Raw genomic sequence first — 23,936 nt, forward strand, 5'->3', positions numbered from 1 at the left:
ATGGCGGTTGATTTGACTCCTCGGTTCAGGAGGTTGAACAGCCAAACAAGAAGTTTTCGTGAAAACTTACAGCACGGTAAGATCAAAATAATGACGTTTAATAGGTCTCAGGGTGGCTTATCTCAACTTTTGTACAATACAACTGCACAAAGTCCAAGCACAGCTGTGTAAATAAATACCGAGGCTTCGAGTCTAGCATTGGCAGTAGCCTACAGAGCGTTAGAGCCCATGACAGTTCTGATTTAATTTTTTCTCGGTTAAAATGTCACAGAATACAGACCAGACTTTAACACTTTAGGGAAACTGACAATAAGGGATTGTCCTTGAGGAGTCCTCACATGGTTTCCAGAAGTGGTGTAGGAAGTATTGTGGATATTCACTTGAGGAAATGTAGCGATAGGCTACATTATGTTTTTAATGCAATTTAAGATATGCTTTTCTGTTTGATAAATGTTGCGGATTCAAAATCACAATATATCCATCCGAAATGTAGAGGAGTCGATGAGGAAAGCAGCATGAAACGGGAAAATACTCAAAACCTCAACTTTGCACTTTGATCCCACTTCTTGAGTAAATATAGGCTACTTAATAACTAATATGCTACACTGCTGTTTATAGTTGAAATGATGAATATGCTACTGTCAAATAAAACATTATCTCATCATCAAATCAAATCATATCATTTGAGCCAATTTCCCCTAACCACAACGTGTTTCTCTTAATGAATAGGGTTCTCTGGGCCTTTCGGTGCCACCCAGCTGTGGCACAACATCATCCAGGCCCTGCAAAGCCAGGTGGAGGTGCGCCGCTGTAGAAGGCACCTGCGCGTCCATGCCGAGTGTTTCACGGGCTCGGACGCTGTGGATGCCGTCCTCAGTTACCTGATGCAGAATGTGGTGTTTTGCACCAGTGAAGTGTCCCGGCTCAAAGCCGCCCGACTGTGCCAGGCTCTGATGGAGGCCAAGGTGTTCCAGCCCGTGGGTACCAAGCTGTTTCGCAGGGACAAGGAAGGGACCTTTGAGGACAGCAGCTGCAGCCTTTACCGCTTTCTGGAATATAACGGCATACCTCATTCTGCCATGAAGGAGTGCAATAGTGACACCGAAAATATGCTGCCAGAGGAACAGGAGCTAAAGAGGAAAAAGAGCTTGAGGTTGGTTGGAAACTTTAAAACCCCCCCATCTGATATGTTGTAGTAGTGGTGCTTAGATTAACAGTGCATTTTAATGAGACACACACACACACACACACATACATACATACAGCATGGGGAATATATGTTATTGGTATGTAGTTCATATGGCATCGTTGTTCTTTTAGCATGCCTAAAAGGCAGCATTACAGTTGAGTAATAGGAATTTCTGAAGTTAAAGTTAAAACTAATCCTGTGTGAGTAGTGCTAAGTGTTAATGAATGACCATAATGTTTCCTGTTGTTTCTGGAGGCTGAAGGAAGTGAGGACCATATCTAACCCCCTCGCTGTTGGACCGTCAGACAGGAAGGTTGAGCGACTGCTTAGGACCATCAACCTGAGACCAACTTTGTCTCCATCTCGAAACACAACCCGCACTACTTCCGCTTTCCTGTCCAAAGCTGGTAAGACTGATTTAGTGCCCAAAACACTTTATGTTGGACAGAAGGTATTTTTCTCTCAATGATTTAAGACTCTTTCCTCCCTCCCTAGCGGTGGATGAAGTTTGGAAGCGGCAGACGCTGCTGCAGCTGTTGCAGATTGTAGAGTTGCCCATGCTGGACTGTATCCTGACCTCTCCTGTCAGGGTCCAGCTCCAGGCCTGCAGAGCTTCTCTGGCCTCCCAGGACCTGGTTATCTCCAACACATGCCTGGAGAGAGAGCTGCCCGACAGCCTTCATCTGCCACAGTCAGTGCTCTTTATTAACCCCTAGTGTACACTGAAAGCATCTCGCATTAAAATACACCGAATTGAATGTCTATACCGGCCCGTCTTGTCCGCGCATTTCAAAGTGTCGAGCAGCAACGCAGCAGCCAAACTTTTTGTGCACTTAACCCAACCGTGTGTATTCCTTATCAAATTTTCCATCAACACTGATGCGATATGATTGACACTTCATTCATAATTGGTCATCAACTTTGTGTTAATGCATGTTTTTTTTGGCGCACGCAAAAACGCTTTGGAGCCGCTCTCGGTGCAGACATTTTCTAAATATTTCTGCACAGTAGACATGATTTTTAAACGTTGTTCTTTGATAAGGTTGGATGGGTGGCTGTCGGCAGCCGCAGACTGCCTAGAGCTCTTTCCAGACCAGCTGATCGTGGTTGCCGGGGAACAGCTCAGCCAACATGGTAGCGTTGCGTCTTCAGAGGAGGACCAGGCAGAGCAGATGGCAGGCCAAAAGAGGCTGCTCTTTGACACTATTGCCAAGTACTACAGTGGACAGGAGAAAGCCCCACTACTGTCAGGACGCCACCTGGACATACACGCTGCCATTCTGCATTTGTTGGGTGAGACATGATAAGGTTGCATAAGGTTACAGTGATTTTATGGTTTATGTTTGTTTGTGTCGTGTTGAAAACTGGAGGGGGGAGAGATTTGACAACTCATTCTGGCAAACTAGACATACGATTTACATAAAAATAAACGAGTGATCATCTCGTTGGGTAAAATCATATATATTTTTTGTTTCTAGACGGAGGGCAGATGCAGGATGCCGTCAAAGCATCTCAGTTGTGCTTCCGACTGCTGGACACGAGCCTGAGAGATGAACTCAGGAGACTTCTGGCCTTCATGGCCACAGCAGCTCAACCAGACGCTTGCCGTCTTCAGAAACAGGTCTTCTTCACCAAACCACACTGTTAGCTCTAGCTTACCGTGCAACCTCTAAGCCTAAAAAGAAATTCAGTTTATTGAAAATACTCAGCTTTTGATGTTTGTACATTTTTAAACTACTTTTTTTATGTGTTTGTTGCTTTTTTGTACTTTTCTTTCCAAAGTTGAATGAGTGGTCATATGTTTGAATCTATCCTTGACCTTCTGGTGTGTTTCCTTTCAGATTGATAACAGGGCTTTGGTCTGCCGCACTTTCCAGAGAGCAGTTGTCCAGAATCTTGAATTGACTCGATTCCAAAGCGAAACCCTGGTGCTCTTTCTAATGGACAATTGCACTGAGCTCTTCAAGGTAAACTTAATTTTTTTTTATTCAGCTATCACTTACATTCTAGCATGCTGTTTTAAAAACCAGCATAAATGTCTAAAATCATCTGAACTTCTTAATAGAAAATGTAATTTGAATTGAGCTGCCTTTTTGTCACTATAGCGAAAACATTCCTTTTACTCTTTCTTTCTTCCTGTAATGAATCCAGACTCCCACATCCCTAATTGAAGCTGTGAGGGGGACACTGAGGACAATGCAGCAGGGAAAAGACCCCGACTCAATTGCCAGTAAGTCGGACATTACACATCAAACCACCCCTTGAAATAACACTCAGAAGTTACAAAGATACAGAAGTTCAGAACCCTTCAAACTTTGTATGTATTAAACTGCACACAGGAACACATTAATGTCAAGTTCAGTCCTTTATCTGTGGCACTACTGTACATCCAGGTTAAATGTCCAGTTTGTAACTATCTCTTGCAAGATAGTTGCACCATCCTCAATTGTGGAATTAATTAATAGTAAATTATAATTATTATGCATCTCTATCCAGACCTGCAGCTCAATATACACAAATTATTTATTATCCAACTAGACCACAACATATGAATGGTTCTGACCCAAAATATTAAGTGATTTATAAATGGCCACATGGTGGCACTGTTGCTCCAAAGGTACACCCAATATAAATGTGTTAAATCAGTGCTTCTCAAAGTGCTAGCAAGCGCGATGTGTGCTTGTGTATGGTCATATCCGCGCGAAAGGCCACGATTTGCAGTAAATTTGTCCACGTGTCTCTGTAGGCTATTTAAAAAGAAATCAAGCAAGTAGACTAATAAAAACATTAATGAATTATTGGTTATCGCATGACAGAAGGCCTATTGGCCTATAATAATAAAAAAAACACCACCTTAACTATGTTTACAGTTTTAAAATGTTTTGAATTAAATGCAAACCTCAGTGAATCATTTGCTCTTGTTTCTCTGTCCTGAGATTCACACAGACTGAGTAGTCTTGTTTAAATGTTACAAATTGAGCTAATAAACTGAACTTTGAATTTTTTATCTCAGCTAATTTTATAATCTAACATCTAATTTGATAATAAGGTGATTGTATTGTATGCAGAATGCTCGTGCCAGAAACTCATACAGTGGTTTTGTACAGATAAATAAATATTAGCAGGTTCTCAATAGTATTTCAATTTAGGGGGGGTTCGAAAAAAAATTCTGTCTCCTAGACAGAAAATAATTGAGAACCACTGTGTTAATGCTCTACTAAAAATCTTAACTGCCTCTTCCGAACTGTGTGTTGCAGCATTCACCTTCTGCCAGCAGGTGACGCCACAGGAGTACGAGGACCAGCGCGAGGCTACCACCCTGGAGAGCCTCAAACAGCTTCTACTAGACATATCCTCCAGCAAAACCATACCTGTCAAGGAGAGGAGGAGGCTGCTCAGAGAGTTTGAAAAACATCACCCCGTGGTATTCCTCCAACACTTATCCAGCACCTTCTGAAACATAAAAACTACAGGGTATTGGCATGACTCCCTGGGTGCACTTCACAAAGCCAGTTTTTACGGTGTTACAGCACTTACACCGAAGAATGATAAGAATTAAATAAACATAGCTTTATAGTTGTTACTTTAAAAACTAATTTTCAGTCATACCTCTATTCCTAATTTAGGTCTAGATGTAGAGAGGAATTAACAATTTAGGTGACTATCTGAGCATATTTTCCTTAAATGAATACAAATGTTGCTGCTACAGATTAATGCCATGGCTGTGGCTTCCCCAAATTCCTTTAAGATACAAGAGGCCTACAATAGTTGAGGTACCGTATATATGGAGATAATAAGACTGTTTGGTCTTGCTTTAAAAAAAATATTATTCATAGTACTTACTGTCCTGTATCATTGGATGCATTATCTATCTGACATACAGTATAAGTGTGTTTGTTCAAGCCTGGGCGTAATTATAGCTGTGAAGGGTTTTGCACTAGTTGATAAATAATGAAATATCAGCACAACTATGATATAAAATGAGAGCCTGTGAGCCATTTTGTGTGAGGACATATTTTTTCCATTGTACATTTTAATTGTACATACACTGATTTTTAAGATGAATAATGTTAAGAGGACATTTGATTTTGTGTGCTGGATTTATCTGGCATTACAATAGAATACAGTAAATGTTAAGTATAAAAACTTTAAAAGGGACTACTGAAAAAAAAATGGATTGGCTGTCTAACCAGCTGTTTTACACTGCAATTTACAGCTTGTGGGCTAATTGATGTAATTGCGGGTATGGTTACTGTATTTGGATAATTTTTGAATGCGTTGTCCTTAAGAGCTTTTTTTTTTTGTGGCAGAAGTAATGCTGTGCACTTTGATCAGGCATTAATATTTCTGCATATCACATGAAGAATATCAATTTAATAGCCATTTTGTTTCTTGTTTTCGTTTTTAATGTAGCATTCTGCAGTGTGGTTAAGGGAGAATACTGGTAAACCCAACACTAATGTAGCTGAATGAAGTTCAACAGTTTGTAACTTGTTATTGTTAAAGATGAAGACCGATGTTGCTTTAAATATTTTTAAAACTATTATGAAATGAAAGCAGAATGGGTACTATAATGTATCGGGCTAACCATAGCTCAGGTTTATGGAGGCCATGGACGGCTGTGCTTGCAATTATTTCTTAATGCTGTTATCTTGTAATACTAAGGTAATCATCTCGTGATCTTCAAAACAATAAAACTCACGTAATAACGAGAAAAACAAAAGGTATATCTTTACATAATATTAAACGCAGTTATGTTGAGATCATGACAGAACATTACTTTAAATTTAAGTTCTAGTACCTTGGTCAAATGTATTTTTAATTGTATCTTTTTAGGATTGTACTTGAAAGGTGGCCTTTGAAATAATATGCCTAATGAATAGTGATTTAATAATATTTTACGCTACTAATTTCATCTTTGAGTAAGCATGATGCCTCTGTTTGAGTAATTTACAGAATAATCACATTCCAGTCAGCATCTTTTGTTCTTTGCAAACAATGAAATCATGTTAGAATGCACTTTATGATGCTGAAACATGCTTTATTTTCTGTTGGAATAACACATCTAATAAAATTTGTATTGATGTCAAACAAAAGTGTGCTGTGAGTTTTTTTCTTTTGTTTTGTTGCATGTGTACTGGAGTCCTTCAGTGGTCCTTGATGTGGTTGCAAGGGGTCCCCAAACACAAGGCAGTTAAAATTAACTTTTTATTTTATTTTTAATGTTTACATCTCTCCACTTATTACACCAAATTATGTGACACGACATTGACACGATTATGATCAATGAATTAAATCGTTATCTCGGTCAAATAACCCACAATTTATTTTAATTAAATTAAAATATTCCCGAAAAACGGGAAATAAAATATATTAGACCATGTCCCTATAGGACTTTGCAATATATTGGAAGGAATAAACAAAAAAAAAATTATGACGTTGATACACCTGACTCTACAACAAACCCGGAAGTAGGTTGTTCCTTCACTAGCGTACTAACAAGCCACCTCATTTCGTGTGCAACTAGAAGACATGGGGGCTGTGTTTCACAGCTGAGAGTCTACTTATATTAGGAGTAAAACTGAGAGCCCTTTTCATATCGAGGTAAGTAGCTGGAGGGTTTGGGAGTGACAGTTTGGGTCTTTTGACTCTAATGACAGCAACGCCACACTCTACTTGCGCATTGTTGGCTCGTTAGCTTGGGCTCGGTAGCCACCTGTAAAAAGAAGTCGTTCACCGTAACAAACAGGCTGCAACGATGATGTCAGCTTCTAAGAGCTACATAGGTAGACAAGGAGTTTAATACATTGTTTGGGAAGATAACTGTTCACTGCTAACGATAGTGTCTCGTGCTTTAATGTTCGCGTTCAGGCTAAACAAGACGATCAACTTTAGCCTAACGTCAATCTATTTCCCAATCATCAGCGACACATGACATTTAAATGCTTTGACACAAAGGCTGAAATGAATGTTTAACGTCACAGGAATAGCTTGTCCAGTGTCGATCATATTACTTAGCTTCTGTTAATAAATTAAAGACTACCGGAGTCCTTACGGCTAACTAGCCAGCTAACTGTGCTAGGATGGATGTGCGTGTGCGTAGGTGAATGTACAAAACGCTGCTCTCACTTTTACCCCCGTTGTTCCTCCGGCCACCGTCTACCTAACAAACTACAGTGAGCATAATATAACGTTATAACAATATCGTTACTCTTTGGCGAATGCACCTTTCAAACCTATATCCTTCCGGTCTCGCAGCACCAGAGTCTGAAATAGCTTCACCCCTCAGGCCAGAAGACCTGAATACACGTCCATTATGTTTACATACACACACTTTGTATGTTGCATTGTTAATGAGGGACTGAGATTTAAATACGTTATTGCAAATGACAGCACCTGTATTAGTTGTGCATATGACAAAGAAAGGATACTGTGTAATAATTGCATCTTGTGGTCATATATTTGCATCTGCTATCGTGGCTCCTTTTTGCACTTTTTTTTGTTGTTTTTTTTGGCCAGCCCACCCATCCATAAATACTGACAAAACAGAAGCCATCAGATTGTTTCATTATTCTGGCTTTTCACACAGTAGTTGGCTGAGCACACATAAGTGACTGAGCTTGAGAGAGGTGCGGTGTTACAGTATATTCAGCATTAAATATGGGTGTCCTGCGTATAGTCTCATCAACATAATTGGCAGGTCAAGTGGTGGCACATGGACCTACATATTTTGATGAAGGTGCAGTGTACTTTGACCACTTAAACAGGAGAAATATTTAAATGAATTAATTATGCAAACTGTACCGCGTGTATCTCAATTCATAGACTTTTTTAAACAAAGCTCACTCAAAGACGGATAAAACCTTGAAGAGAATGTTCGCTTAGAAAATGTAGTAAATTTACCATCAGCTTTGTTCTTTGTCTGACTTCCTGTTGCCTAACATTTTTTCAAGTCACTGAAGTATTTTGAAAGAGTAACTTAAAGTGATGTGGCTCTTAGTCATTCTTTGTGTCTGGGGACAGCTTGGGATATTCTCTTCAGTCAGCACAGGCAGGGCACCGGTGTATACTATGATGTGCAAATTTCCAAGCAGGTGCATTAAGTGCATGTCTAATGGATTGTTGAAGGAATTCCTTGGCTAGAAAGGCTACAGCTGCATCTTTAAGTGATTGCAACGGCTGCTGTTGTTTTGACCTTCGAGTGACTGGACTTTACTTATTAGCTAAAGGAAATAGTGCTTTTCTGTAACTGCTTACCTGTCCTGTGTGGTCTGCCATCCACTTCAGCTGCCAGGTCAGGCTTGAACATGGAGTCTATGCTGAACAAGCTAAAAAGCACCGTCACCAAGGTGACGGCGGATGTCACTAGTGCTGTCATGGGCAACCCAGTGACACGGGAGTTTGAGGTTGGACGACATATTGCCAGCGGTGGTCCTGGCATGTGCTGGAGAATCTACAATGGCACCAAGAAGTCTACTAAACAGGTATGTGTGTGTATGTCATTATCCTACCTTGACCACGCCAGCTCCAATTCAAAAACATTTGGATATAAATAGATAGACGACTGACTATGCTTGTGCTGTTGTTGAACTCAAATAAGGACTTTGCACACCGTGAGAACCTGTGAGACTTGATTAAGCTAACGTCAGCACCTTGTTGTTTGTCTGCGACCCTCCAGGAAGTGGCAGTGTTTGTGTTCGATAAGAAGATGATTGATAAGTATCAGAAATTTGACAAGGACCAAATCATTGATTCGCTGAAAAGAGGAGTGCAACAGCTGACCAGACTGCGTCACCCACGTCTCCTGACTGTGCAGCATCCTCTAGAAGACTCACGGTGAGTAACGCACACACACACACACGCACACGCACACGCACACGCACACGCACGCACACACACACACACACACACACACACACACACACACACACACACACACACACACACACACACACACACACACACACACACACACACACACACACACACACACACACACACACACACACACACACACACACACACACACACACACACACACACACACAAAGGACACATTTAATGAGTCACAACTTTAAGAGGGGCTTGACAATCGAGGGGAACATGTACAACAGATTTGCCTGTCTTGTATGTGCATATGTGAGCAGAGGCTTGTCATGATCAAAAGACTCCGTAGCCTAGCCACCTGAATAATATATGGCTCCCGAGGGCAACATGAGGTTGAGGCTGTCTTATGCTTGCTTACTTTCTTTTCACCATGTTGCATTTCTTTAACTTTCACCCAAGGCAGGTCTAAATTCAAAATACTTCCCCGTTCTCCATAAGTCAACATATATAAAGCAGTTGTTTCAAGTCAGACTGATGTTATTTCTGTATTTGGTCCTCAGAGACTGCTTGGCGTTCTGTACAGAGCCGGTGTTTGCCAGTCTGGCCAACGTGCTGGGCCAGTGGGAGAACCTGCCCACTCCCGTGCCCAACGACATCAAGGAGTACAAACTCTACGATGTGGAGACCAAGTACGGTTTGTTACAGGTGAGAGTGCAGGACCATCACACTGATCTATCACAGGACTTTGCTTTGGTGTAAGATGAATAGAGGACATTTGATTTTATCTGGCATTACAATAGGAAACAGTAAATGCTCAGTATAAAAACTTAAAAGGGACTACTGGAAAAAAAAAAATATATACAGTATATTGGGAGTTGGGCGTACAGGTTGACTCAAAAGCCAAAAATGTGCTTTTATCTGACTTGCTCTAATTTCTCCTGGCATTTATTTTTGTTGCGTTTCTCTATCTCTCTTCTCTCTCCAGATCTCAGAGGGTTTGTCCTTTCTCCACAGTGGAGTTAAAATGGTCCACGGCAACTTGTCTCCAGAGAACGTCATCCTCAACAAGAGTGGGTCCTGGAAGATCATGGGCTTTGACTTCAGCATCTCCTCCGCTAACCCATCAGATTCTGAGGTGTGTTGCTGGCAGACTATTGTTTCCTTTAGCCGTCTTCCTGTCTGTCTGTCTGTCTTCCTGTCTGTCTGTCTGTCTGTCTGTCTGTCTGTCTGTCTGTCTGTCTGTCTGTCTGTCTGTCTGTCTGTCTGTCTGTCTGTCTGTCTGTCTGTCTGTCTGTCAGGCAGGGGGCTTACTACCAAGTTTATTGCCTATCCAAATAATCTCTAGCAGTATTGTAACACCTTTTATAAGAGTCATGTTTCATGCTTTCATCCTCTTTCAGCCTAAGTACACGTGTAAAGAGTGGGAGCCCAACCTCCCTCCACTCTGCCTCCCCAACCCTGAGTACCTGGCCCCCGAGTACATCCTGTCCGTCAGCTGTGACTCGGCCTCCGACATGTACTCTCTGGGTGTGGTCATGCACGCTGTCTTCAATGAGGGCAAGCCTGTGTTCAAAGTCAACAAGCATGACATCTTTAAGAGCTTCAGCAGGCAACTGGACCAGGTGAGTGCAGGCGTGCCATATGTGGGAGCATGGTGAATGTCTGGATGGATTCGAAGGATCATTAATCTTTTTTATTTATTTTATTATAAGAATTGTGCTTTTTTTTTAGCACTTTTAAAAACCTGTGCACTGCAACGTGCTTCTTATTACAAACATGGTTATTCTTTTTCTTTTCTCACGCTCAGCTCTCTGAAGTTTGTATTACTACTACCAATCAAAAGACTGATTGTATTCTCCTCCTCTCTTGTCTGTCCCATTCTCTCTATGTTTGTCCATTGTATAGCTGAGCACCATGACTCCGGCACTGTTGAACAAGATCCCAGAGGAGGTGAGGGAGCATGTCAAAATGCTGCTCAGCGTCACACCCAACGTCCGACCGGATGCCGACCAGATGACTAAGGTTCGCAGTGCTTCTATATACATTCTATGGTTACGACATGAAATAATAGACAATAGCATATTTGCAAAGTATGTGCATCATTTTGGTATTTGTCTGCTGACTTTCTGCTCTTTTTTCCGTGTACGATTCAGATTCCATTTTTTGACGACGTGGGTGCCGTGACCCTGCAGTACTTTGACTCCCTCTTCCAACGGGACAACCTACAGAAGTCCCAGTTCTACAAAGGCCTCCCCAAAGTCCTGCCTAAACTGCCCAAGGTAGTTTCTTGTTCATTTTGTATAGGAAGTGTAGCACACATGCTCTCTGTTTAGATTGTGTATACACTCATACACAAACCCAGACGAGTTTCGGCACTGTTTCTTGGAAAATGTTAATTTTTTTTAATATTCTGGTTTTGTTCAAATGTTTTCCAATGCACTCATCATGAACATACAGTTCATAACAGTTCATGTTTATGCTCCCTTAATGTCTTCTGGAACACATTCTGTTTTTCTTTCTCTCAGAGAGTGGTGGTATATCGCATCCTGCCGGCATTGACTTCTGAGTTTGTCAACCCGGACATGGTTCCCTTTGTGCTGCCCAATGTGCTCCTGATCGCCGAGGAGTGCACCAAGGAGGAATACGTGCGTCTGGTCTTGCCCGACCTCACGCCTGTTTTCAAGCAGCAAGAGCCAGTTCAGGTAGACACAAAGAAAAACAAATCTCACAGCATACACTGATGCTTATACACACGTCTGAAACAAAGTTGATTTTCCTCGGTGTTCAACATTACTTTTGTAGTCTGACAGTGAACATATGTTTGCAATCTAGTAATGACATGTACACAGTTAATGTGGAGTCAGCAGTTTTGGAGAAGGCTTGTTGTCAAAATCAATCTTAGTCAAAATCAGCGAATATCTCCTCACAATCCACTACCTCTCCATAGTGTGTGTGCATTTCATACACAGCCTAGGCTCTGTAAACGTCCCATGTTTCTATACGGTGGGCCCGCCTTGTTTACGTACCCTTTGTTTACATGTCCGTTTACAGAGCCCAGGCTGTTTATTAACACCAGCTTTTTTTTTAAGCTCACACACAGTACAGATAGGTAGCCAATCATGAGACGATATTCACTCATTTTAACAGAATTGAGTTTGACAACAACACTCAGAAAAGTCATATTGCCCTCTTTAAAACCTTTGCATGATGTTTTCTCCCCCTTTTGACATTTGTGCATGTGAGACTTTAAAGTGAGAATAATAAGTGAAATATAACCGACCAAAGAGCATGCTCTGTTTGTGCTAGGCCTGTCACTTTATCAAGAACTGTCTTTTCTCTGTATTTTTTTCCATGCTTCTTCAGGCTAGTAATATGGTGAGTGGTCTCTGCTGTGAATATGCTTCGTTTACGTAGTTTGTGTGCGTCGTGCTGTCTGTAGTACTAACAGCTAAACTAAAGCCACTGAAGCACTTTTTAACGTCTGCTTGCTACATTTACCATCTGTAGATAATGGCATTGAATTATCTTGCTCTTGACTCTTGATTTCCTAACTTTGTGCCTGTGCTGTGCAGATCCTGCTGATATTCCTGCAGAAGATGGACCTGCTTCTGACCAAGACCCCGGCGGAGGACATTAAGAACAGCGTACTGCCTATGGTCTACAGAGCTCTGGAAGCGCCGTCTGTTCAGATCCAGGTACAGGGAGGAACATTCTTGGGCTTATTAGTTAGTATATGAGGTCCTGTTGAGATTAACCAGAAAAGTCACCACTAGATCAATTGTAGATGGTGGCAAAATAAATAATATTATTATTATTTTTTCTGCCTGCTTTTTTAGCTCTCTTTTGAGATTGGTAAGAATGAATGCACTTGGCGTCATTACAAATGTCAGATCTCATAACATATTATCTTTGGCCGAGCAGGAGCTGTGCCTGACCATCATTCCGACGTTTGCCAACCTGATTGAATTTTCGTCCATGAAGAATGCCCTCATCCCTCGAGTCAAATCATCCTGCCTACAAACCTCCTCACTTGCTGTGAGTCTCTATCAGTCATTTTCTGCTCACTTGTACCTTGCATACAAAACATTTCACTGTATTAATACCTTGGCGGTGTTTCTACTGGTCTAATACTGTTATTCTTCAATGTGTAGGTTCGAGTGAACTCTCTGGTGTGTCTGGGGAAGATTTTGGAATATCTAGACAAGTGGTTTGTCATCGATGAGATCCTGCCCTTCCTACAACAGATCCCTTCCAGAGAACCAGCAGTTCTCATGGGTATCCTAGGTAAAACAAATTGAAACTCTCCACTCCACTTAGTTTCTACTCGTGGTAGAACAGTTGAGCTTATTAATGAGTCCTTATTTGCCTTTGCCACCGCTCTGTTAAGGAATCTACAAGTGCACCTTCAGCCACAAGAAGTTGGGCATCCCCAAAGAGCACCTTGCCTCCAAAGTCCTGCCGCACCTTGTCTCTCTTAGTATAGACAACAATCTCAACCTTAATCAGGTACCACACACACACACACACACACAAACCCCTGGGCAAATGTAAAACATTCTCTCCTTCATCTTTATTTTGCGGTTAACATATCCCTCTTTTTTTCAGTTTAACTCGTTCATGGTGGTTATTCGAGACATGCTCAGTCGAATGGAAGCTGAACACAAGACCAAGTTGGAGCAACTGCACAGCATGCAGGAGCAGCACAGGTGTCTATCACAATTTTAAATCACACTGTACTACAGCCTCATTCTATTCTCTCTGATTGAATATAAAATCGTTTTACATATTGATAGGGATAATATACCCTAGGTCATCTAGGATAATGGAATATGTCTTAAAAAGCAATTATCAGTTGATTGTGGCCACATGAATATTATAATGGGATGACTAACCAGGCTTGCACAAGTGCCTCTCTATTCAAATTTCTTCCGCTTCCTGATTGAGTTAATTTTTGCCTCTTCTATCAGGAGTATGAACCCAGGGAACCAATCAGAAGAGACCAAGAGCCCATCTAGCACTAGCAACCAGGTGAGAGGTCGAATATTTGACTGTATTTACTGACATATTTGAAGACACATTTTATCCTGCCTTTCTAAAAGTTGCTGAAAAAGACTGGAATTGTAATGTTTTACCTGCGTTTGCTGCAGTGCATTTCATCTTTTCCCTGCTTTCAGATTGATGACATGTTTGGCAGCACAGGGGTTAATGGGAAGGAGAATGGATCCGTAGCAACAGCCCCACATCCTAATAGAGTATGGAAACATGTCATACGTCTTTAAGACAACTCTTTTGCCCTTTCTGTATTCAGCATACAGTCAAATGTGCTTATTGTTTCTCTTATGCTGCGCCTCCCTAGATGTCTCTGACTCTGGAGGAGAAACAGCGGTTGGCTAAGGAGCAGGAGCAGGCAGCCAAACTGAAGAACCAGCAGCCGTTAGCACCGCTAGCTATCAAACCAGCCAACACCAACAACTCAAAGGTGACGACTGAAAACAACTGTGTACGAAAAACACGTGCTCATGCTCTAACACTGATGGTTTATTTTCTTATTTTATTAATGGGGACGATGCCGTTTGGTAAAATATTTCCAATACAAATAATGCAACTGATGAGCTGCTCCTTAGAGTTTAAAGCTTTAGCTAATTTACAACTTGTGTCCTTATTTGGGCAACTTAATCAACACACTATGCTTTCAATGATAAGCATGCTAAAACCTTATGCAGAATACATTAAAATAAAATACATATACCACAACACACGTACTATATCACACATATCACTTAAAGAGGACCTATGATACTTTTTGACTTTTATGACCTATAAACGTTGTTATAATGATTTATAGTCATGTTTAACCATACTAGCTTATCAAATAATTACGTACATGCATGTAGACGTATTCCCTGCTGACCGTCTGGGGTGGCTGTGCAGAGCACTAAACACTAGGGCAGCCGGTCGAGAAATCACGTGTTCAAATCGGTTCAGAATTTCCTGATATTCTTGTTGTCACGAAAAGCGGATGTTTCCATGTATGGTAATGCTGCTCAGGCAAGCTCCGGCCATGCCCCCACCTTCCTGCTCTCAAATCTTCCCGCGCGCTGCTGAAAGTGTTCCGGAAGGAAGGTAACCAACGGAGTGGGGTTTGCAGGAGGGGCGGAGAAGCACAAAGCCGAGTGTGGAGAGAGACTGCTATGCTCGCTCAGATGAGAGGAAGAGTTTCCCGAAAATCTACATGGTTTTTTGTGATGTGATTCATGTCAGGTTGCTCTATAGCAGTTTTTAACAAGAAATTAAGACCAGAAAAGTAGTATAATAGAAGATCTTTAAAGAAAAAGTAAGTGATATGGTCCTTTTAGCTAACTTCCTGTCAGTGACTGCAGTTCGTAGTCCCCCTGTCCCTACGTCACCACCACATGAACTCGCAGCCGTCTTCGTTAGATAGTGCCGCGATGGAGAGCAGCGAGGCATCGTTCACGGGCACAGAGACCCGCCTCTTTATAGAGCTCTTTCTCCTGACTGGATAAAAACGAGCGGGATACTCAAAATTTTATCTGGCAATTACTGCAAAGCTGAATTACTGGGATACCTGTGTTATGAACTGTGCATAGTGTTGAAGTGATTGCTGTATGAATATAGAGAGAATTAACGAGTATATTAACAAAAAAATCTCACTTACTTCTCCTTTAACAAAACAAGCATTATCTTCATCATGGTAGAATAAGTCTCAAAATGGATACAACTTTGTTTTGCTTTTAGCCAGCTCTTAACTTTTTTTGTGAACGACTTTATACCTGATATTATTTTAGATTTCCTTGGGTAGTGTGTTCAAGAGTACACAGCTGTTGTGATGATAAATCTAACCTCCATTTAACGTTGCAGACTAAGGATCTGACCAGCAGCCTTCTCAACAACATGACATCTCTGAACAGCCTGTCCATGTCCAACACTCCACGACCGGCCCCCATGCAGGGCACCACCATCTCTGGGTTTCCCTCCTCTGGCCCCATGCTGGGCTCCATGGGCACCCCGGTCTCCAACGGCTTCAACCCGCCGATGGGCTTCCAGGCAGGAGGCATGGTTATGGGCATGAGGCCCGCCGGCCCGGGCCTCTACAGCGGCATGGCGACCACCACCAGCACCCCAAACTTTGGATCTCTCACACACAGTCAAGGACCCATTGGGCAGACAAATAAAGCTCCCAACATGTCAGCCTTGGACAGTCTTTTTTCACCCAGCCAGCCCAAAGTCTCACTCCACCAAATGGGCCAACCACAGGCTCCACCTGGCACCAGCAGCCCATGGCTCAATCAGTACGGTTCGGCCCAAAACGCTCAGACTCCGATGCAGGGCGGGTCAGTAGGTATGGGAGGAGTGCCCGCCGGGTTTGGGATGCAAGCAAACCCCTTTTTCAGCCCGCAGAACTTTTCTCAACCTGCCGCTGCCCCTAGCCCGAACCAAAGTGGAATTAAACATAGTTCATCCGTCAACAATGACCTGAAAGACTTATTCGGCTAAACGTAACTTAAAAAGATTGCAAGATCAAATATATTCTTTTAATAACTTTGGGACGAAAGAGCCTAAAATTCCTATAGAACAAGACACTGATTGAATGTGAAGATTTAAAATTGTTTCAAGGGTGTTACTGTCTGTGTTTTTAATCCGATCTCACCTGGTTTAAATTGTGACTTTCACCCACAGTTAGCTGGCAAATTAAGCCGTTTCTACTTGACTGGAAGGATAAAAGGTTGGGGTGGGAAGTACTTCTTCTATGCTGTGTTCTTTAAATGCTGGGGGGTTTCCTACTGTTTTGTACTTGACATTCCTGTGAGCCCAAAATGGGTTGAGATGAATCCCAACTCAACTTTCTTCAGGCAGGTTTTGTTTTATCATATCATGATGAATGGGGTGGACTTCACTTTATAAACAAGTTGCACCAGAATCATCTCTTAGAATTTGGCTGAAAAAAAATGGCTTCCATGCTTCATAGCTGCTCAGTTTCAGGCTACTTTACTATTTATTTCTCCCCCAGAATATTTGCTGCACATCTAAAGTGATCAGAGAGTTAGCTTGAATACAAATACTGCATTCACCAAAATGTCTAAAAAAATCTGAAAGGGGTTGGTGAAAATTGAAAACCCCACAGTTGCAGTTTAGACAGGGAAAACCAAGTAGCCCCACTGCGGTCCGTCACCATGGTAACTGTTTCTCTGCAGCACCAGGAACGTCCATTTTGTGGACACAAATTGGACTGATGATCCAGCGTGGTCTCTCCCCTCCTTTCGTCTTTTTCTCTCATCATTTTCTGAGGCTTGTTTCTCTCGTCACTTCATTTGAGCTAAGCGAGCATATTGAAAAGGGAAAGGTTAGTTTTGTCGGGTCTGGAAGATTGCTGCTGAATACCATTTCACCTTCTTTTGGAAAGACACACACACACACACACACACACACACACACACACACACATGTGACATGGCAGTATGAATGAATTAACTGGAGTAGGATGTGTGGAGTAACTATAACAGCAGTGTCTTTTTACCAAGATGCTAATGTTAATGACCAAGGAAGGACCATATGCACTGCTAAGGCTACTGTGCCTTACGTGGGTCCATGTGTAAAACCAGACGGACAGCAACCCATTTGTTACTCAAGTGTTAATATTTTTCTCCTTTAATCAGCTGTTTGGCTTTTGCGTCCGAAAGTTACTTGCTCTGTCGCATGTTACTGAAATTGACCACAAAAGATCTAAAGTTTGATTTTAGCATCTTTTTTTAAATAATGGTCTGAGATGGGTTTCCGGTGACCAATGACATTTTACTTCACATATCCCACTGAAATGCCTGTTCAGTTTGTACAACGATTAAGAATTCCACAAAATACCTTTGATCTGTCAAGATGTGCTGCTGATTATATTACTATGAAGTGTAAATAGATAGTTATTTAAAAAAAATGGTTTGCTCTGTGAAGGCCTTGGCATTTTGTATGTGTGATAATGGAGGCCTTAGATGAGTTGTGTGCAATAATCCTAATCTGTTGTCAAGAGTGCGTATCGATTGAGCTCAAGCGGCCGTCAATGCGTCCTTACCTTCATCTCTACTGACCTCCGGTAATTATGTAGGTCTGTCAGATTTTCTGAACAGCTAAACATTAATGTGTACTTGTTCTAAATCTTAATTTTTTTGAAAAGGATCACACAATTTTAAGGTTTTTCGACACACCTTGGTCACTGTGTTTCTGCTGACAATGATTGTTGTTAACATGCTGAAGTGGAACGTCTTTTATTGGGTTAACTTTGGTCTTTGTATAATCATGCCACCTATACAGGGTGTGCACTCCCCGGGCCGCATGGCAGTGTTATTGGTAAGTGAATTTGACTCGTCGGGATCTGTATTTTTTGACATTACAAGTCTACAAATCATTCTGTGATCAGAGCGTCTTCATCTGTTGATTGGCATACAGAGTGTGGCTGATTTGATTTAATCACAGAGAAATCCCAAAGCAGAAAACTAAAGCTTATTCTTCTACAAGATTGTTTGTATACCACTGCTGTCCTATACTTGTTGTTGTGTGGCACTTGTTTTATGTGTTAAGGTGCTGGTATCTGAGGTTGTTCAATGAAAATATGTACATATAAAGGAAAGTACACAATCTTATACTATGAAGTGTGGTCGTTATGTGTGCGATGGACTTCAAATACTTAATCAAACTTTAATTTAGACGGTGTACTGCTGACGTGGTAGTATTGATGAACATTTATCAAATTTCCACCATCAGGCAGTGTTAAATTTACATCAAAGTTTGGTTTGAGGTTAAAAGGGTATCTTGTCAAAAGTGAACCATTGTTTAAAACCTGCCCGGATGACAACGCAGTATTCATGAATTAAAAACATAAAAAGATTTATAAAACTGATGGTTAAATGCCCTAGATTGAAGAATGTTTAACTTCACTGATTCGGCATTTCACTCTTACAGCATTGTCAGACTTATGTTGAAAGGTTTGAAACAAAATAAAAGGATGAAAATTGATGCAGCAGACCAAGAGAGTATTTTTTATTTATTTCATGCATTCATCTTTTTACCGCTGGCCATTTTGGTCAGTTACTTGAGGCAATTTAACTCATATTTTGATAGCAATCCCTGAAGTCAAAAAAAGGCTTTACACAACATTGTCACATTTTAAATATTAAATAGTACTCTTAACACCTGTAAACAGACTTTGATATGTCAAATCAGTGGAGTTTCCTTTTAACAGACACAGTATCTTATACAAAGGTAAACCTGATCAATAAAATATTAAAGAGCTTTCACAACAAATTGGCAGGTGCTTTTGGAAAAGCACAAAGTACATTGTAATCATAAGATAAAAATAACAGAGGATCCCTCACCCTTTTTTTAAAATGTCATATGATATAAATTATTTTCTTGTAAGTTTATCCAATCAGAAAGGGGGCATGAGAAAAGCAAGACTAGATTATTCCATTGTGAGGTAATAGTGAGGGTCTACATCCAGTTACTCCCCAACCTCTGAATCCGTTGCTATCCCACAGTCACTGGTCCAGTCGTTGCACTGATCTGCTTGTGTTTGTAGTCAGGTTCCTCTGAGTCATAGCTGCAAAAGACACATGTAAAGTTAACTTGGACTTCTGCTACACGGAATGATCCTTTTACTATAACAATACAACCTTAGTGGGAAAGACTAAGCACGTAGCATAGCTTGGAATACAGATCTTTAACTCAGACCAGAACTATAGATACCTGAGAAGTTGAGTTCATAGCTAAAGCTCTTGGTTGTAAACGTCATGGTGCCTGACGGGTTCTGTTGGTATTGGAGTTCGATGTCCTGACTGGACACGGTGCACTGATGTTTTCCCTAAGTGACACAAAAGCCAACAACACACAATGGCTATTTTGAGTCTTTTTAGTTCAGAAACTCCTATGCAGTCTTTTGTACGTTAGTGAGTGAACCCATTAAGTAGTAAAGAAAGTAGTGTCTTACTTTGGAATAATCTTTCCATATTCCATCGATATCTTGAAACTGCCACCGTGACACTGTGCCCAAACTGAATAAAAGAAGAATTTAAGTAAACAAAGAAAAGAAAAAAAACATTTACAATTGCATACATACAGTACACTGATCACATATACAGTAATTGCCAAATGAAGCTAGTGTTGCTATGCAGATTTGGTGTATTAAAGACAAAAATGAATATATAACATAGGTTGAGCAGCAAACTAATTTACAAAGGAATAAGTGGAAAGCCATGTGACATACACGTTGTTTCAAATGAAAAATTTTAAGGGTTTAGTTTTTGCCTTTTAAGAACCCTTAATAATATATTAAATGGATAATGTATGAGCTTTGCCATATATTTCAATTTGCATGTGTTATTTAAGGGAAAAGTTATGTATTTTCAAAATAAAGGGGGTTAGTTTGTGGTGAAATGTTTCTCCTGACCTGCTGGTCTGTTGACTCCCATAGTCAGCAGTCCTCCTCACTACTCTTGTAGTCCCGATGTTGTCGTTGACTTGACACATTCCTATAATGAACCAAAGTTTTACCAATTTAAACCACATGTCCAGAACAAAGGCAAAATTATTGATCGCTTGGTTCAGCAGGAGAGCAGTTTTTGTTGTTGTATTGTGTCTGCGTTACTTGAAAAATCCAGGGTGTATGAGAATCTATTGATCTTGAAGTTCAGCTGGCCTTGTGTGTTCAGCTGGTATTGTCTCTCAATGGCAGCGCTGTCAAGCGAACATACCTACAAACAAATACAAATACAGTGTAAGTCCACCTTGTAGAGGAATGCACATTGTCCCTAAACCAAATTTCAACAACCCCCAGTGATGAAAATCCTGTACATGAGCAAAACCTTTACAAAAAGAACACTAATAAGTTAAATTTTATATCAAAAGTCAAAGTTTTGAGGTGAAAATAAATGGTAAAACTTTAGGTACACATTTATGATTGGATTTGTTTATAAGCTTTTGCCCTGACTACCTGAGATGTTTGGATGCCCTACTTACATGTGCTTGGTATTCTGTCCATTCCCCCTCTTCTCCCAAGAACTCCCACTTGTAACCTCCATCAGGAAGTTGGGAAGATGCCACCGTGGAGAGAACTGAGGTGGAGTAGAGGCTGCATAGACATGGGGAGACTTTAATGCACCTTCACACCAAAATTAAAATCCCCCCGGGTAAGGCTGTTGGTAAGTAAAGTGTTGGTAAGATCAGTAGAAGGAGGCGGATCTATTTGAGTGCCTATAGCAATGCAAATATTGACCTGTCCAATTGCAAGTAAGAGTTTTTTACAGGTGCTCTGAGGAAAGCGATAGTGTTTTTATTACGCCAGCTGTTGTTCCTGGATGAGCGTACCCATGACATTAACACAAACTATATAAAAATATAATTCTTTGCACTGATGGACGGTATTGTTTGGTGTAATTCATGATCATCTGAAGAAAAATTTGACTGTTTCAGAAAGATAAAAAAAGTTCCTCACAGCACACTTAAAGACACAAATAGGAATCCTACAGGTAAAAATTCTTACCTCCCTGTGTTGGAAGTGAACTTTGGACGCCTGCGTACTTTCCTCTGCAGGCCTGTGTTGCGGTTGGTTTGGGTCATGGCTGCCAGAAACAAATACAGTCACTTAAGATTTAGCCATACACAATGCATTCAATGAAATCAATAAACTAAGCTCACACAAGCAAAATGAAAGAAAGAAATGTCCCGTACTGGAGAAGTCCAGTGTGTAGCCCATCGAGCCCACCGTGAAGCTGAAGGTTCCCTGGGGGTTAAGCGCGAACTGACGCTCAACATCTCCACTGCTGACTGAGGAGGGCAACATGGAGGAGCTCTGAGGAGGAGGAGAAGGGATATTCAGAGCATTTAAAACCCTGAGAGGATGCCTGCCACTCCCTTGCAACGACAATGCTGGTAGGACTAGACTAGAGCATCCTTCAGTGGTGACTGGACAGCGCAGTTCAGAAAGACATATTTTGATCAATCAGCTTTCTCACTTCAATCCCTACTTATAGAAGAAAACTCAGGAAGTGTTGCTATAAAACTAACCTCAAGTCTCTTGGCTGAAGTCTGAACAAACATGCCAACACCAATGATTACTGGAGCTGATGGTGTACTATTTAAAGTTGCAAACATGCAATATGTTCCTCACCTGGGATCCATATTCACGCCACAGCTGGTCATCTCTGAAGTACCAGCCCACGTCCTCTGTCTGGCCCTGAGCAAGAAAACTTAGTCTCTGCACCGTCAGAGCTGCATTCACAGTCTGTAACGTGTCAAAGTCAATGGACACCTTCCTGTGGAGAAAACGTGAGGTTCAGTTTGACACAGTATATCATATACTTCTTTGAATGTGACGTGTTGTTCGGATTGCGATAAAAACAAAAACCCAAGTATTATATCAATTAGTTATTCATTTCATTATCTTCATTAGTTTCAATGCACATTTAAATTCATTAAAATAATCTAAATACTATTAAAAATACGAGTTCACCCTGCAGAAATTAAAATGCAGCTCACTTTCACTAGTTTAAAATCTACTCGTGGTCAAACCTTTTATGCCATTTTGCATCAGAATACCTCTAAATGATGTATCAGTGCTTCCTAAATAATAGGGCCGAACCTTCAGACAAATGAGAAATCAATTAAAATACCAACACTGACCCATGGCTGGTGTTGATGGTGATTGCTTTAGCTCCAGGTTGGCAGTAGTGGGTCTCGATCACATGGTCGTTGTCGATCCGCAGCCACCGATATCCGTCTGACAGCTGCCACTCATAATGTTTGTCATTGACTGTTAAGTAGAAGAATATGGGATCCTTTCATGCATTTATGTATTTTCTTAATGAGCCAGGACCTTGACAAAAGGCCAGCTGTAAAACCAGTTTCAGCCTTAGTCTTTTACTTCTACACACTCCACTACATTTTTACATTATATTTATCTATTGTATTTTATATTTTTGACTCCACTACAATTCTTCTACGGTTTAAGTCACTTTTTAAATAACAGTTTAATTATTTTGAGCAACCAAAAAAATCCCCAAAATTATCAGCAGATTAATTTTTAATGAGAAAATGATTGGTTGCATGTATGACAATATAAAATAGTTAGAAATGAACTCTTTGAACTACAACAGTAATCCTGCTTTTCACAATAATGTGTGCGTAATAATGATCAAATGTCATATTATATATAAGTAAACAATTGTCCTGCAACGACTACTTTTACTTGTATTAGGCTACTTTAAGTAAATGTTGATTGTTATTATTATCGAGCCTACTTATACTTAATGCAGAACTTTGTGTTGCTTTTGTATTGTACAAGATCTGAATACACTGTAAAAAATTGGGGAAAAAAGTAACTTAATCTTAAAACTCTGACGTCACCACGTAAATTATGTCCAAAGAGTATTGTCATGCCTCTTTCCTGAAGTTAAGGTGTTTGTATACCTATTTTTAGGATTATAATTATTCATGATGTTAAGTTTATGACGCATAAGTTTTATTTTTAAATGTAGGCCTACAGTAAAATGCAGACATTAACGTACAAAGAAGTCATTCAATAACACATGTATCGGCTCATACAGACCTGCAGTTCCCTGAGAATAGTCCTCTCCATTTTCCTGTGAGAAACAAAGACAAACATACACCAAATCAAACTGCGAGACGCCACTTTCTTTATTCTGTGTGGATTCTGCGACGAAGACTCACCATGTTGTGAGGGAAATACACTGAAATAACAACAAAGGAGGCAGATTACAAAATAAAAACGTTTAATTCCATTAAAGGCCTTATAGTTTCATTAAACTACTTTTACTTACTCAGACACCGACGTCGAGGCTTAGTCATTCACTGACAACTTTTCTTTCACTTTCGGTTCTGGGGGGAGAGTCCATGTAAC

The 23,936-nt window shown here is 40.7% G+C and overlaps 3 protein-coding genes across 3 annotated transcripts; 2 read left to right on the forward strand and 1 right to left on the reverse strand.

The window, feature by feature from the left end:
• depdc4 (DEP domain containing 4) lies at nucleotides 1-6,051 on the forward strand (the record flags this gene model as incomplete). Its single annotated transcript, XM_080050827.1, has 9 exons — nucleotides 1-76; nucleotides 730-1,153; nucleotides 1,445-1,596; nucleotides 1,685-1,880; nucleotides 2,232-2,482; nucleotides 2,668-2,810; nucleotides 3,031-3,156; nucleotides 3,341-3,419; nucleotides 4,447-6,051. The coding sequence occupies 9 exons, from the start codon at nucleotides 1-3 to the stop codon at nucleotides 4,644-4,646; spliced, it is 1,647 nt and encodes a 548-aa protein (XP_079906953.1). The 3' UTR covers nucleotides 4,647-6,051.
• A 603-nt stretch (nucleotides 6,052-6,654) lies between these two features.
• scyl2 (SCY1 like pseudokinase 2) lies at nucleotides 6,655-18,982 on the forward strand. The gene is made up of 18 exons (XM_080051274.1): nucleotides 6,655-6,793; nucleotides 8,477-8,673; nucleotides 8,868-9,025; nucleotides 9,577-9,721; nucleotides 10,002-10,151; nucleotides 10,417-10,638; nucleotides 10,922-11,038; nucleotides 11,170-11,295; nucleotides 11,542-11,718; nucleotides 12,589-12,711; nucleotides 12,938-13,051; nucleotides 13,168-13,300; nucleotides 13,404-13,522; nucleotides 13,622-13,722; nucleotides 13,984-14,044; nucleotides 14,191-14,268; nucleotides 14,373-14,495; nucleotides 15,896-18,982. The coding sequence occupies exons 2-18, from the start codon at nucleotides 8,497-8,499 to the stop codon at nucleotides 16,529-16,531; spliced, it is 2,760 nt and encodes a 919-aa protein (XP_079907400.1). The 5' UTR covers nucleotides 6,655-6,793; nucleotides 8,477-8,496; the 3' UTR covers nucleotides 16,532-18,982.
• Nucleotides 18,983-19,071: 89 nt separating this feature from the next.
• On the reverse strand, nucleotides 19,072-23,892 carry LOC307268595 (protein mono-ADP-ribosyltransferase PARP12). The gene is made up of 13 exons (XM_080051289.1): nucleotides 23,857-23,892; nucleotides 23,747-23,766; nucleotides 23,625-23,658; nucleotides 22,700-22,829; nucleotides 22,188-22,332; nucleotides 21,749-21,869; nucleotides 21,561-21,639; nucleotides 21,038-21,149; nucleotides 20,667-20,772; nucleotides 20,469-20,550; nucleotides 20,010-20,073; nucleotides 19,769-19,883; nucleotides 19,072-19,622 (listed from the first exon to the last, which is right to left on the reverse strand). The coding sequence occupies exons 1-13, from the start codon at nucleotides 23,882-23,884 to the stop codon at nucleotides 19,561-19,563; spliced, it is 1,098 nt and encodes a 365-aa protein (XP_079907415.1). The 5' UTR covers nucleotides 23,885-23,892; the 3' UTR covers nucleotides 19,072-19,560.
• Nucleotides 23,893-23,936: the final 44 nt, after the last annotated feature.

The sequence above is a fragment of the Ammodytes marinus genome, assembly GCF_949987685.1.
Source record: "Ammodytes marinus genome assembly, chromosome: 22".
NCBI lineage: Eukaryota > Metazoa > Chordata > Actinopteri > Uranoscopiformes > Ammodytidae > Ammodytes > Ammodytes marinus.